Here is a 15,502-nt window from a genome sequence, read left to right as displayed (position 1 = left end):
ACACACACACCGCACACACACACACACAGCGCACACACACACACACCGCACACACACACACACACCGCGCACACACACACACACACACGCACACACACACACAGCACACACCGCACACACACACACACCGCACACACACACACACACACAGCACACACACACACACACACACACACACAGCACACACACACACACACACCGCGCACACACACACACACACACACCGCACACACACACACCGCACACACACACACACACACACACAGCACACACACACACACACACACACACCGCACACACACACACACACACACACACACACACACACACACACACACCGCACACACACACACCGCACACACACACACACACACACACACACACCGCACACACACACACACACACACACACACACACACACACACACACACACACACACAGCACACACACACGGTGAGTATAGCCATATTCTCACATTCAGGCCCCCAGAGGCAGCGGTCGTGTGAACCAACCACACGTAGCACATACAGATTATCACAATTGCAAAAAGGTTGACTTGCTGCTGAACATTGTAACACGCAGTTCTTTATCTGGTTTAGCAGGATATGTTAGTTTGAAGTGTTTCCAATGTGAGATATCACCACATGTAATATGACATTATTTATGAATTACCTAAACTCAATTGCTTTTGTAAGGAAACATTTGTTTCTGTCTTCAAATTGTATTGATACTGTATGTGCAAAACATCACACTTTTACATAATTGTAATTTGTGACAATGGCTGTGTCCGAAATCTTTCTTGCCTACTACTTTATAAAACTACATTCTGTGTACTAATCGTACTACACACATAGTGTTTAGTACAAACAAATGCAGTAAGCAACATACTAGGCTCATCCATCCTGAGAATGATTCATCTAATGTGCAATTGAATCATTCAATTGAATCAACTGAATCATATTATTGAATTGAATCATATTAGAATCATATTAGAGAATCCCGCCATTCATTCATTCTAAGGCTTCAATTTGGGCTACACCTGCATTGCCTAATTCAACCAGCCCTACCACAACCAGCCCTAATGCTTCTACGCCTGCATTGCTTGCTGTTTGGGGTTTTAGGCTGGGTTTCTGTACAGCACTTTGAGATATCAGCTGATGTAAGAAGGGCTGTATAAATCGATTTGATTTGCTTTTGGTACAGCATGTCCCCTTGGGCTCCCGAGTGGCGCAGCGGTCTAAGGCACTGCATCTCAGTGCAAGAGGTGTCACTACCGAACCTGGTACGAATCCAGGCTACATCACATCTGGCTGTGATTGGGAGTCTCATAAGACGGTGCACAATTGGCACGGGTAGTCCGTCATTGTAAATAAGAATTTGTTCTTAACTGACTTGCCTAGTTAAATAAAATAATGATCTCATTATTAGCTGTTGTCAAACACACGTGAGTCTGGAAAGAGGATTATCTTTCTCAAAACTAACATAACATTTAAAGCATACTATTTTTGTTGTAATTGCACTTACTATAAAACGTTCTATTTTCGCATACCTAAAATGCCTTCTACTTAGATCTCTAGTATGGGTATTTGGACACGGCCAGTGTCTTCTTTTTGGGACTTTTCTTCGACAACACAGGGAAGGTGACTCCAGCATTTATTTCTAACTGCTGTGGGAAGCAGTCTGGGCCTAAAGGTGAGCAGGAAGATAACAGCCATTCCAACCAGACAGAGAACAGGTACGATAAACAGCAGGATGTACCAGTACACAGACTCCCCCTCACTACCGCCACATATTAGGGAGTCTACAAGCACCACTCTGTGTGTTCTTTTGGTCAGATCCTGACATGAAATATCTGAGAGGTCCATGATAGTGACCGTTTTCTCGAATGTCCTGTACCAGTCCAACTGGCAGCAGTTGAAAGTGTTTCCGTTGAGAAAAACAGTGTGGAGTTTCGTGGCTAACACGTTAGCCTGAGCTGAGGGGACGGTGGTCAGTTTGTTGTCCCTCAGGTCCAGCAGCTTCAGCTCCAGGCGTAGCAGTGAAGCAGGGAGCTGAGTAAGAGAGTTTCTGGAAATGTTCAAAGACTTCAAGTGGTGGAAAGGAGAGAAGTCAAAGTGTCGCAGGCCTGTGTTTCCCAATCCTAGATGGTGTAAAGTTCTGCTGAGGCCTGCGATCGATCTGGGCCCGATGATGAGTTCTGGGTTGTTAGACAGCTCCAGGTGTGTTAGGGGCGTCCCTACGAACGCTGATGATGGCAGCCTCCCCAGGTTGCACCCCGATAGGTAGAGATATCTCAGAGAAATGATGTTTCTACAAACGACACAGTCTGATTGGTTAACCCCACCCATGCCCCCACCCCCTGCTTCAAGGGGGCACACGCCAACTCTGTTGTAGCTAATATCCACAGAGCTGATGCTGGTGAGAGAGGACAACAGCTGAGCAGGTAGAGTCTGCAGGTCATTCTGGCTCAGGTTCAGAAAGCTTAGGTTGCCTAACTTCCTCAAACTAACTTGGTCGGCATGGAGCTCTGTCAACCTATTGTTGCTCACGTCCAACTCGTACAACGTCCCCGGCAGCTTTTCCAGAGTTAGATTCAAGACCTCAAGACAGTTTGTCCACATCCTGAGTCTGGTCAGGCTTGGCATTTTGCTGATGAATCCTTGGGGGAAGTAGTGCACCTGATTTCCACTCAGATCCAGCAGGTCTAGAGAGGAGATGTCCCCGTGCAGGCTCTCGTCCCACAACTTGGCCGTGACGTTGCTCATGTTGCCCCTCAGGTTGTAGAACTGGACGCTGGTCTTCCAGTTGGGGTAGGCAAATGTGTCCGCCAGGTGTTCGTAGAAGCTCACCCTGTTCTGGGACAGATGGAGGTTCCTCAGGCGGCTGTGGGTGGGCAGAAAGGGAAAGAAGAGGAGGTTGTTGTCTGTGAGATCCAGGGTCTCCAGCTGGAAGACTTCCTGGAGGTCCTGGTTGGCTATGAACCACTCAATGGCATTGTGACTGGCATTGAGGACCACCAGCTGGGTCATGTGGAAGTGCACCAGGCAGGGCAGGTAGTTGAAGGCCAGGTTGAGTCTCTGGAGCTTGTGCAGGTGATCGAAGGACCCGTCAATCTCAAACAGCATGTTCCTCTGCAGGTCCAGCTCTCTGAGCTGGTGGAGGTCGCTGAAGGAGCTTTCGTCCAGCCTCAGCAGGAGGTTCCTGGAAAGGTTGAGGTACTCCAGGGACGTCATGTTCTGGAGAAGGACGGAGACCATGTCCTCTGTAAGCCGATTTTTTGACAGATCCAGAACTCTGAGTCTAGACAAGGTGAGCAGCGCCAGGCTAGTTTGCTGGTATCCAACGTGAAGGTTATTGGCAGCTAGATTGAGGCTCTCTAGATGAGGTGAGTTGTGAAATAGCTTGGACCCCACCGTCTCCAAGAGGTTGTCTGCACAGCTTAGGGTACGAAGGGAGACGTAGCGGGAGAGAGAGTCATCTTGTAGCATCTGAATGTGGTTGTGGTTCAGGTGGAGGTCCTCTATGCTGTCAGGTAGGCCACCAGGTACAGATGAGAGCTCACTGTTGCTACAGAGAGCAGTCTTTTGGGTCTGTAAAGGGAAAAAAAGAGAGACATTTAAGTGTATGCAAGAGAAATACTTTATTTTAGAAATGCAATATAAAATACCTTATTTTGTATGATAAAAAAAACTTTGAACAGCAAAGAGGGGGAAAAAAAAAGCTTATACCTCATATCATGCCAGAGAGTATATGAGGGTATAAAGGTATTACATGTATACAGGAGTTGAAGCGCTGAGAACCAGCAGTGATGGAAAAACTACCTAATTGTCATACTTGAATAAAAGTAAAGATACCATAATAGAAAATGACTCAAGTAAAAGTAAAAGGCACCCAGTAAAATACTACTTGAGTAAAAGTCTCAAAGTATCTGGCTTTAAATGTACTTAAGAACAGAGGTGGGAAAAGTATTCAATTGTCATACTTGAGCAAAAGTATGTATAAATGCTATACGTCAAAATTGCTTGAATTAAAGCAAACCAGACAGCATGACTTTCTTGGGGTTTTTTTTCTTCTCATTTACAGACAGACATAATTTTGAATCTCAGTATTTGTGTTTAGTGAGTCTGCCAGATCAGAGGCTGTAGGAATGACAGTGTTATATTGATAGGTGTATGAATTGGACAATGGTTCTGTCCTGCCGGAGCATTCTAAATGTAACGAGTACTTTTCAGTGTCAGGAGAAATGTAAAAGTTGTCAAAAATATAAATAGTAAAGTACAGATAAACCCCCCAAAAAATAAAAAATAATAATACTTAAGTAGTACTTTAAAGTATTTTGACTTCAGTACTTTACACCACTGAGAACCAGCAGCAGTTTCCACTATAGTATCACCTTTGTGGTAACGGATGCACTCTTCCCCTTATGAAAATATTATCAGAGGCACTTTTTTTTTTTTTTTTACACCTTTCACTGAGAACCACATGCTTTTATAGTTCAACATTCAAAGGGACTTTCTTTACTTTGTCTTTTATTGTATTTTTATATTTTTCGATTGAGTTAAATTTATTCTAATGAGCTTGTCCAAGACGTTTAGCGCTTACCAGTATGCAGGGGCTGTGGTGAGGGTGGCAGAAGGCAGACATCAGGAGGCTCCACAGGGGCCAGAGGGTTAGACAGAGCAGGGTAGGGGAGGAGGCCGTGGATGAACATCTAAACATCCTGGCTGTGGAAGAGAGAAGGAGAGCAAGAGAGAAGTGAGACTGTCAAAAGGAGAGGTCTACAACGTGGGCAGAGAGACGTCATGGTTAGTACAGCCAGACATTAAAATACCAGCGCAGTCTCTAGCCCATTCAAATATAGTAACAGTATATCTTGAGCATCTGGGCAGTCCGCTATCAATTAACCTTGATAATACATTCAATTAATCGTTTTAATATGATATTATCATAACCATATAAAATCCCCTCCATTCTATCAAATCTATGTGGCACATAGGTAAATTCCACTATTCACTGTTGGAAATATGTGCTATATAATAATTGTGCATGTTATCCTATGTCCACTACGGTTGTAATCAAATAAACAAATGATTAATAATCTATAAAATACTTCTAAAACCTTTTATAATCTATACTTTAAATCATATTTTACCAAAATACTAAATTTACACGAAATTAGTGGCTTTCACATCCCTTTAATATTACATTTTTAAGTAGAAATTGCGCATAAATATTGCATTTTAAAAGCTTGTTTTACTATATTAAGTGCCATTTAAATATAGACCACGTGTCCCTCTATGACTTCTGCATTTTGACATATCCCGCTGTGTCCCTCTGTGTCCCTCAGTGTCCCTCTGTGCCTTCTAGAGGAATTTCAACCCACTTTAACCCCAATATTTCTCCACATTTTCACCATCATTGTAAAGCTGTAGTAATTTTATTTTAACAAATACATTTCTGGTTATTATTATTATTATTATTTATTTACTTAATGTGATTTTTAGTAAATAATTTTAAGGTAAAAACAACCTGTCCCTCATTTTTAATTTTTAATTTCCTGTTACTGGAACTAAACTCTGGTTTTAATTTATTTTTAAAACATTTATTTATTTACTGATCACCTTATAGTCAAACCCTCGTGTAAAAGCTGGTTCTACTCTTTTTGGTCGTTTTGTGGTGGAAAACTGAGCGGGTCGATTATATCACGTCTTCCATTCCCTCCTTTAGAAGGAATGACCTTTAGAGGTCAACCTCTTGAGATGGAAAAACATGTTTACATTTTTTTTTTTAAGTTGCGTATGTGTTCTTTATGACAGACTATGGAACCACTTAGGGGTCATGGTGAAGTGAAAAAAAAAAACAGCCAGGCTAATCTGTTCCCTCTGTCTTATCCATTCCCTCAGATGTTTTATTCAATTCCCTTGTTGTTTTGTGTAGCATATCTCTAGACCTAAAAACGGAATACTCCATACGTATTCTACCTTGACGGTCCTACTTGGGCCTATAACATATTGCAGCCTAAATGTTTTCACGATTTTTGAGGTGGCACAAAGTACTTGAGGATGACTGGGGTGTGGTCCAGAGGTGGGCTATGTGGTCCAGAGGTGGGCTATGTGGTCCAGAGGTGGGCTATGTGGCCCAGAGGTGGGCTAGGTGGTCCAGAGGTGGGCTAGGTGGCCCCGAGGTGGGCTAGGTGGCCCCGAGGTGGGCTAGGTGGCCCGGAGGTGGGCCAGGTGGCCGAGGTGGGCTATGTGGCCCCGAGGTGGGCTATGTGGCCCCGAGGTGGGCTATGTGGCCCCGAGGTGGGCTATGTGGCCCGGAGGTGGGCTATGTGGCCCGGAGGTGGGCTATGTGGCCCGGAGGTGGGCTATGTGGCCCGGAGGTGGGCTAGGCCAGTGTCCGTAAATTGGAGAATTTTTATCATTTTTTTCAAACACCTGAAACAGCTTTTTTCTTGCAATCAATAACCATAATCATTACGCTTATTTCTGTGTCGAAAATATGTTTATTTTTCTGCGTACAGTATCTAAGCCGACCTCTTGAGCTGTCTGTATCATCCTGATTGGTGGCTATTTATTCTGCTAAAAGGAATGTGAGTTACATTCATTTAGTTATTGCTTGCTTTTCTAAAAAGTCTAACAACCTTGCCAGCTAAGATACACTGAACATAAATATAAACGCAACATGCAACAATTTCAAAGATTTTACTGAGTTACATTTCATATAAGAAAATCAGTCAATTTAAATAAATTCATTAGGCCCTAAATCTATGGATTTCACATGACTGGGAATACAGATATGCATCTGTTGGTCACAGATATCTTTGTTTTATTTTGTAGGGACGTGGATCAGAATCTGGTGTGACCAACAGATGCATATCTGGTGTGACACGTCCTTCGCATAGAGTTGATCAGGATGTTGATTGTGGCCTGTGGAATGTTGTCCCACTCTTCAATGGCTGTGCGAAGTTGCTGGATATTGGCAGGAACTGGAACACGCTGTCGTACACATCGATTCAGAGCCTCCCAAAATATGCTCAATGGGTGACATGTCATGTGAGTATGCAGGCCACGGAAGAAGTGTGACATTTTCAGCTTCCAAGAATTGTGTACAGATCCTTGCGACATGGGGCCGTGCATTATCATGCTGAAACATGAGGTGATGGCGGCGGATGAATGGCACAACAATGGGTCTCAGGATCTGGTCACGGTATCTCTGTGCATTAAAACTGCCATCGATAAAATGCAATTGTGTTTGTTGCCAATAGCTTATGCCTGCTCATACCATAACCTCACCGCCACCATGGGGCACACTGTTCACAATGTCAGCAAACTGTTCGACCACACACCACCATATACGTTGTCTGCCATCTGCCCGGTACAGTTGAACCAGGATTCATGACCTGACTTCTCCAGCGTACCAGTGGCCATCGAAGGTGAGCATTTGCCCACTGAAGTCGGTTACGACTCCGAACTGCAGTCAGGTCACGACCCTGAGACGGTTTCTGACCGTTTGTACAAACCCACAGTTTCATCATCTGTCCGAGTGGCTGGTCTCAAACGATCCAGCAGGTGAAGAAGCCGGATGTGGAGGTCCTGGGCTGGTGTGGTTACACGTGATCTGCAGTTGTGAGGCCGGTTTGTGTGTACTGCCAAATTCTCTAAAACAATGTTGGAGGCGGCTTATGGTAGAGAAATGAACATGACAGTCTCTGGCAACCGCTCTGGTGGGCATTACTGCAGTCAGCATGCCAATTGCACGCTCCCTCAAAACTTGAGACATCTGTGGTATCGTATGGCATAGTGACACAACTGCACATTTTAGAGTGGCCCGTCATTGTCCCCAGCACAAGGTGCACCTGTGTAATGATCATGCTGTTTAATCAGCTTGTTGATATGCCACACCTGTCAGGTGGATTGATTATCTTGGCAAAAGAGAAACGCTCACTAACAGGAATGTAAACAAATGTGTGCACAACATCTGCGAGAAAAAATATTTTTGTGCCTATGGATCATTTCTGGGATCTTTTAAATCAGAAAATGTGCAGACATCAGAAACAAAACATCCACGTCTCAAGGATAAACCAGATTTTTCTTCTTTTTTTTTTGTCCAAAAAAAATGGTGTTTACCAAACAAACAAAAATACTGAACAATAATTTCCCAGGCGAGTTTACTGATGGCTTCATACCAACATGTCCAAGGGCTCCGTTGACTACAGGTGAAAAGATGGTCATTCCCTCAGTCACGGATGCTTGCCGAGAGGGTTTTGGCCCAACCGCTGCTACAAAGATCAGAGAAATCCCACTTTCCAATGGCTCGGTCACGCATAGAATTCAGGATATGTCAGATGATGTTCAATCACACGCAGGTTTTTAGCCCGAACATCAAATTGGTTTTTGCAATGAGGTAGCATGATATTCCTTTAGCATAGGCCTAACTTTAACTCTCAACCTTGTTAGTACCAGCGACACCTCAGAGGTATCAAGGCGTTTTCAACAGCCCCACAGAGGTGTCAATGAGTTATCAACAGTGTGTTGCGATATTTAGATTTTATTGTAGCAAAGCTGGTCTGACATAATGAAAAGGGGATCAAGTCTGCTGAACAGCCATCTCAAAAAAACAAGCATGCTGGCCTCAGTCACAGGGCAGCTCAGATTATTATCAACAACCGGTGACAAGCTTCTTTTTTTAAATTGTGAATTTTATCATTTGCTTTGAAAATTTCACTTCCCTGCGTGGATTGGTTGAGCAGCAGTCTTGTTGGTTGGGCAACAGATCACAATGCAACAGCCTCAGTGTAATCCATGTCCCTTTTAGTTAGTTTAGTTTGGTCATTTAGCATAGGCTCTTATCCAGAGCAACTCACAGGAGCAATTAAGTGCCTTGCTCAAGGGCACATCAACAGCTTTTTTTGGCCTAGTTGGCTTGGGGATTCGAACCAGCAACATTTTAGTTACTGACCCAATGCGTTTAACCACTAGGCTACCTACCGCGTCACATACTTGTTAAGAACACAGAATATTTCACCGTCAGTTGTGTTCTGGGGCAACTCTGCAACAAAGACTATCTTCATATATGTAGCAAATATATACAAGATGCGGCATTTGAAATGTCAGTCGTCTCATCGAATTGTTATTGCATGACAGACGAAATGACAGTCTACTGCCCATAGATTTTGTCAGACAATTCCTTCCCGTCACCATGCACTCATTAAATATCTCAGTGCCAGTGAAGAGATGGTTGTGTTAAGTAAATTAGAACCAGGGCTCAAATTGAGGGGGTATGTGAGGGTGTCAGGTTATTGTGGCTTTCGTTAAAGAAAATGGCTAAATTATATTGAATATATAAATATATAGGCCTGCCCTTTGTTAGCTTAAGTTTTTAGAAGATGATAAACAACAGATCTGATTATATAAAGCAACGCTTTTGTCCAGAATGCTTTATGCTAGAAACAAGCTGTAAAATGTGGAGGAAAGACATGACTCCAGGACATATCAATTATGTCCTGGGGCGGCAGGGTAGCCTAGTGGTTAGAGCGTTGGACTAGTAACTGGAAGGTTGCAAGTTCAAAACCCCCCGAGCTGACAAGGTACAAATCTGTCGTTCTGCCCCTGAACAGGCACTGTTCCCAGGCCGTCATTGAAAATAAGAATTTGTTCTTAACTGACTTGCCTGGTGAAATAAATAAATATTTGGTTTGTCTCTATGACATTCAGAGGCAGGCTGCAGCACCACATCCTATCGACGAGGAGACAACACATTTACTTTGCTTGGGAGGTAATGATTCTGTTCCTATCAACTGACATTCGACATTTCAACAGGCTATTAAACAACACACGGACTCTAAATCGGTCAGGAGCGAGCCAGGTAGCCGAAGAAGGAAGGGAAATTAATGATTTAGGCTATAGTTATTTTAAGGCCTGCCGTTTAAGAAATCAAATGTGAAGCAGTTGTGACAGCCTATAGGCTGTCAAGAGCACTCGGCATTTCAACAACACATCAATCAGCATTTCAACTACATGATAGTAAATATAAAATGTAGCATTTAGGCTGTATAAAATGACACTTAAAATAATTATTAGTGAGCATGAAATAATAATTAAAACGAAAATTGTCATATTAGGCTGTTATTCTACAATTCCTTTGAATCCCCTTTTAGCATCACGAGTTTGGCCTTTGGTTTGAGGATCATGTGGTGAGCTTTGCATGCCTAGTTTGTTAATTTAGCCTTGCAGATGCTCTTAAAGTCCCATATCCTAATAACAGTCAACACACATCTATTTTGTAACAACAATATCTTGGAATAAAATTGAATACATTTGAAAATGATAGTTTCCCAAATGAAAAAAAAAGTTACAAGTGCATACTAAATGATATGTGGCTGCTGTGTTAATAAACAATGAACATTTTTTTCCTCTAAATTATTGATGATCAGATACAACTGACGTAACTGGCTCTGTTGGGCTCAAATTGTAAGGTTGATATACAACTTTAGTACTGATCCAAACGTAGACTATCCTCCTTCCTAACAACAGCCTGTATAGATATCAAAATGTCTCCGGTACTGAGGCATGCGCTCATTCGTAGTCATACTCTGTTGTGGTATTAAAAAAGATTCTGCATTTATAAAATACTTTTTCCTCAGACCGCAAATAAGATTTTTATTTATTTAACTAGGCAAGTCAGTTAAGAACAAATTCTTATTTTCAATGACACCCTAGGAACAGTGGGTTAACTGCCTTGTTCAGGGGCAGAACAACAGATTTTATATCTTGTCAGCTTGGGGATTCGATCCAGCAACCTTTCGTTTACTGGCCCAACACTAACCACTAGGCTACCCTGCCGCCTCTACACTCTAACCACTAGGCTACCCTGCCGCCTCTACACTCTAACCACTAGGCTACCCTGCCGCCTCTACACTCTAACCACTAGGCTACCTGCCACCTCTACGCTCTAACCACTAGGCTACCCTGCCGCCTCTACACTCTAACCACTAGGCTACCCTGCCGCCTCTACACTCTAACCACTAGGCTACCCTGCCACCTCTACGCTCTAACCACTAGGCTACCTGACACCTCTACACTCTAACCACTAGGCTACATCAATCACGGACTACAGGAAGAAACACAGCCCAGTCACGGACCAGGATGTCTTGCTCCCAGGCAGACTAAATAACTTTTTGCCCGCTTTGAGGACAATACAGTGCCACTGACACGGCCTGCAACGGAATCATGCGGTCTCTCCTTCACTGCAGCCGAAGTGAGTAAGACATTTAAACGTGTTAACCCTCGCAAGGCTGCAGGCCCAGACGGCATCCCCAGCCGCGCCCTCAGAGCATGCGCAGACCAGCTGGCCGGTGTGTTTACGGACATATTCAACCAATCCCTATACCAGTCTGCTGTTCCCACATGGTTCAAGAGGGCCACCATTGTTCCTGTTCCCAAGAAAGCTAAGGTAACTGAGCTAAACGACTACCGCCCCCGTAGCACTCACATCCGTCATCATGAAGTGCTTTGAGAGACTAGTCAAGGACCATATCACCTCCACCCTACCTGACACCCTTGACCCACTCCAATTTGCTTACCGCCCAAATAGGTCCACAGACGATGCAATCTCAACCACACTGCACACTGCCCTAACCCATCTGGACAAGAGGAATACCTATGTGAGAATGCTGTTCATCGACTACAGCTCGGCATTCAACACCATAGTACCCTCCAAGCTCGTCATCAAGCTCGAGACCCTGGGTCTCGACCCCGCCCTGTGCAACTGGGTACTGGACTTCCTGACGGGCCGCCCCCAGGTGGTGAGGGTAGGCAACAACATCTCCTCCCCGCTGATCCTCAACACTGGGGCCCCACAAGGGTGCGTTCTGAGCCCCCTCCTGTACTCCCTGTTCACCCACGACTGCGTGGCCATGCACGCTCCAACTCAATCATCAAGTTTGCGGACGACACAACAGTGGTAGGCTTGATTACCAACAACGACGAGACGGCCTACAGGGAGGAGGTGAGGGCCCTCGGAGTGTGGTGTCAGGAAAATAACCTCACACTCAACGTCAACAAAACTAAGGAGATGATTGTGGACTTCAGGAAACAGCAGAGGGAACACCCCCATCCACATCGATGGAACAGTAGTGGAGAGGGTAGCAAGTTTCAAGTTCCTCGGCATACACATCACAGACAAACTGAATTGGTCCACTCACACAGACAGCATCGTGAGGAAGGCGCAGCAGCGCCTCTTCAACCTCAGGAGGCTGAAGAAATTCGGCTTGTCACCAAAAGCACTCACAAACTTCTACAGATGCACAATCGAGAGCATCCTGGCGGGCTGTATCACCGCCTGGTATGGCAACTGCACCGCCCTCAACCGTAAGGCTCTCCAGAGGGTAGTGAGGTCTGCACAACGCATCACCGGGGGCAAACTACCTGCCCTCCAGGACACCTACACCACCCGATGCTACAGGAAGGCCATAAAGATCATCAAGGACATCAACCACCCGAGCCACTGCCTGTTCACCCCGCTGTCATCCAGAAGGCGAGGTCAGTACAGGTGCATCAAAGCTGGGACCGAGAGACTGAAAAACAGCTTCTATCTCAAGGCCATCAGACTGTTAAACAGCCACCACTAACATTGAGTGGCTACTGCCAACACACTGTCAATGACACTGACTCTACTCCAGCCACTTTAATCACGGGAATTGATGGGAAATTATGTAAATATATCACTAGCCACTTTAAACAATGCTACCTTATATAATGTTACTTACCCTACATTGTTCATCTCATATGCATACGTTGATACTGTACTCTATATCATCGACTGCATCCTTATGTAATACATGTATCACTAGCCACTTTAACTATGCCACTTGGTTTACATACTTATCTCATATGTATATACTGTACTCGATATCATCTACTGTATCTTGCCTATGCTGCTCTGTACCATCACTCATTCATATATCCTTATGTACATATTCTTTATCCCCTTACACTGTGTATAAGACAGTAGGTTTTTTTGGAATTGTTAGTTAGATTACTTGCTCGTTATTACTGCATTGTCGGAACTAGAAGCACAAGCATTTCGCTACACTCGCATTAACATCTGCTAACCATGTGTATGTGACAAATAAAATTTGATTTGATTTGATTACCTGACAGATTCATGCAGTGCTTTTATTATAAACGTATATCTTTTCACCCTAGTCTGTGGTGATCTGCGAATCCACAAACTTCTGGCTACTTTGCCATGTAATGCTTACAAAACAAAAATAAACGTTTCTTAAACTGCATATCTAATGATCTGGTCTGTCCTAGGAGGACAAACGGTAGGCATTTTCTCTAATCTCCACTTTGTTTTAATTATTATGTTGGATATAGAGGAGGGTCACTGCTCTTTTTCTCCAAGCTTTCAGTGGGGGTTAGGTAAAAATGTATTTTACTGAAATATATTTCAATTCAGAGAGATCCAGGATTCCCTCATTATATATAACATACAGTCCTTTATAAATATTTTGAGGGTATGGATAAAAATTAAAAATAAATCGAGGGAACGGGTTAGCCTGGCTGTTTTTTCTCCACCATGACCCATAAGGAGCTCCATAACAGAATGTTTAAAAAAAACTAATCACCAAGTTACATTCCTCAAAAGGCAACCAATTGGTGGAAAGACCCACATATTAAATATCTGAACAAACACTACTAATAGTGAAACAAACAAATCAATAATAATGTATCAGCACTTTATAAGCAATTGACAAATCCAGAGAATTGGCATAGACTGTATTAGGATATTAAGCTACAGAGTAACATTCCTTGACCTAAGAGCATGAACGACAATAACCTGAACGGTAAACTTTCTGTTACTACAAGCATGTAGTGAGAAGAGTGCCAGTTTGCGTTGATGTTATTTACAGATGTCTTTAGCTACATGCCGAGTGGAGATCCATCACACGCAGGTAGGAATGAGTGTACAGCGCACCATGCATCCACTACTTACTCTGGTGGTTAGATGTGGGTCCTTCAAGCCACTGTCGGTCGAGCTGTTGACCATATCTCCGGTTGTGTACGATGCAGCGCTGGTCGGTCGAGTGGCGTGTGTTCTCTACACATGCAGAGCCGTGCATTTAGTATTTTGCGGAAGCAGGCAAACAACGGAAACCAAAGTCACATGGACAAGATCATACGTATATAGGTTCACATGCCTAGGTCAGAAACATGTTCTATCGTACATTAAAAACACTGGAATGAGAATCTTCACTACATTGTATAATATCCATGTCATCTATACCACGTAGCACATCACACTCAACTTACAATGTTATTTTCTGATAAAGGTTTACATCAAATACGACTTTCTCATCCATTTCCATGTGGGAATTCTAAGTTAAAATACCTTTTTTTAAATTTTTTTAAAAGTTTTTTTCTCTCTTCAAAATAGCAATGTGAAGAAGTTCACCCTCTCACGAAAAAGCCGGGTACATTGGCATTTGGCATTCACATCACGATTGGTGTAGGCTTCTCTTGTCTACCACAAAAACCTAGTGAGAAAACGCCTTTCACACCCCTCTCTCGCCTACTTCTGTTTCTGATCAACAGATAGTACAGAGGAAACCACTCGACACTCACACCCTTCCTGCCTAGCTGACACTTGAGCAACAGTGAAGAGAAAAATCAGCTTTTCTTGACAATGAATAGTCAGCTACACTAACACTATTAGACATATTCAACCAGCCCTCTCATTTATGATGAACTTTTGGAAGAGAAAAACAGCTTTTTTTTCCCAGACACACACAAACACAGAAAGGGAATTCTTTTTAAATTCTGTGGCCTACCCACAGCGTAGTGTTGTGTATTCTCCTGTAGTTCTGGAAATAGAATAGGGAATTAGAATCAGGAAGTGATGGAGCTGCCATTGCATGGATGATCTGTTGGAGCGTCCTTCTTGTTTTCATGCTACGAGGCCTCTCCTCTCTCCCTCAACTCTGACTTTACTATGGGATTGGCAGCCGAAGCCAGATTCATGGTCAGTTTAATTTAAGCAGCATTCATTGGTCAGAGGTTTAACCTTGCTTCACAAATTAGACCTGGATACCCTCTTTGAATATTCCATTTAGTATTATTCCTGGTGTTGTAAAAACAGTACAAAGAGACACCCCTCATGCCTCATGCCTCACATCCCTCATGCTCCCTCATGCCTCATGCATCCCTCATGCCTCATCCCTCATGCTCCCTCATGCCTCACCTCCCTCACGCTCCCTCATGCTCCCTCATGCTCCCTCCTCAAGAGTGTGCACGAGTAGCACTGAGGTAGAACACCACTGACATTCTAAGCTTTCATGTGGTTCTAACACACACACACACACACAGGAAACTGGTTGACAAACTGGTACATTATAATCAAACTATAAATCAGAAACCTGCTTCAAGCTAACCTCGGGCATCTGAGAATGCCTACAGACTGACACTATCCTGCACTTCACTCAGCCCACAAACACCAA

The 15,502-nt window shown here is 43.6% G+C and overlaps 1 protein-coding gene across 3 annotated transcripts; it reads right to left on the bottom strand.

Annotated features, from left to right (window-relative positions):
• Positions 1-365: 365 nt before the first annotated feature.
• LOC112227625 (transforming growth factor beta activator LRRC33) lies at positions 366-15,203 on the bottom strand. Of its 3 annotated transcripts, none has more exons than XM_024392419.2 (4): positions 14,319-15,202; positions 14,002-14,106; positions 4,603-4,724; positions 366-3,590 (listed from the first exon to the last, which is right to left on the bottom strand). In XM_024392419.2, the coding sequence occupies exons 3-4, from the start codon at positions 4,717-4,719 to the stop codon at positions 1,566-1,568; spliced, it is 2,142 nt and encodes a 713-aa protein (XP_024248187.1). In that variant the 5' UTR covers positions 4,720-4,724; positions 14,002-14,106; positions 14,319-15,202; the 3' UTR covers positions 366-1,565. The 3 variants fall into 3 exon arrangements, with proteins under 3 accessions (XP_024248187.1, XP_024248188.1, XP_024248186.1); XM_024392420.2 differs by having other exon boundaries at positions 14,398-15,202; XM_024392418.2 differs by having other exon boundaries at positions 14,002-15,203.
• Between the last annotated feature and the right edge of the window lie 299 nt (positions 15,204-15,502).

This window comes from Oncorhynchus tshawytscha, linkage group LG29 (assembly GCF_018296145.1).
Source record: "Oncorhynchus tshawytscha isolate Ot180627B linkage group LG29, Otsh_v2.0, whole genome shotgun sequence".
In the NCBI taxonomy this organism is placed as follows: Eukaryota; Metazoa; Chordata; class Actinopteri; order Salmoniformes; family Salmonidae; genus Oncorhynchus; species Oncorhynchus tshawytscha.
This window is presented reverse-complemented; position numbering and strand designations above follow the sequence as displayed.

What these genes read in the sequence shown, in the direction of transcription:
- LOC112227625 (XM_024392418.2), bottom strand. Translation starts at nt 14,128, where the DNA reads ATGCACGGCTCTGCATGTGTAGAGAACACACGCCACTCGACCGACCAG. An exon ending in ACCCACATCTAACCACCAGA is followed by an intron (nt 4,725 to 14,001) that starts GTAAGTAGTGGA and finishes TCTCTTCCACAG; the next exon opens with CCAGGATGTTTAGATGTTCA. An exon ending in ACCACAGCCCCTGCATACTG is followed by an intron (nt 3,591 to 4,602) that starts GTAAGCGCTAAA and finishes TTCCCTTTACAG; the next exon opens with ACCCAAAAGACTGCTCTCTG.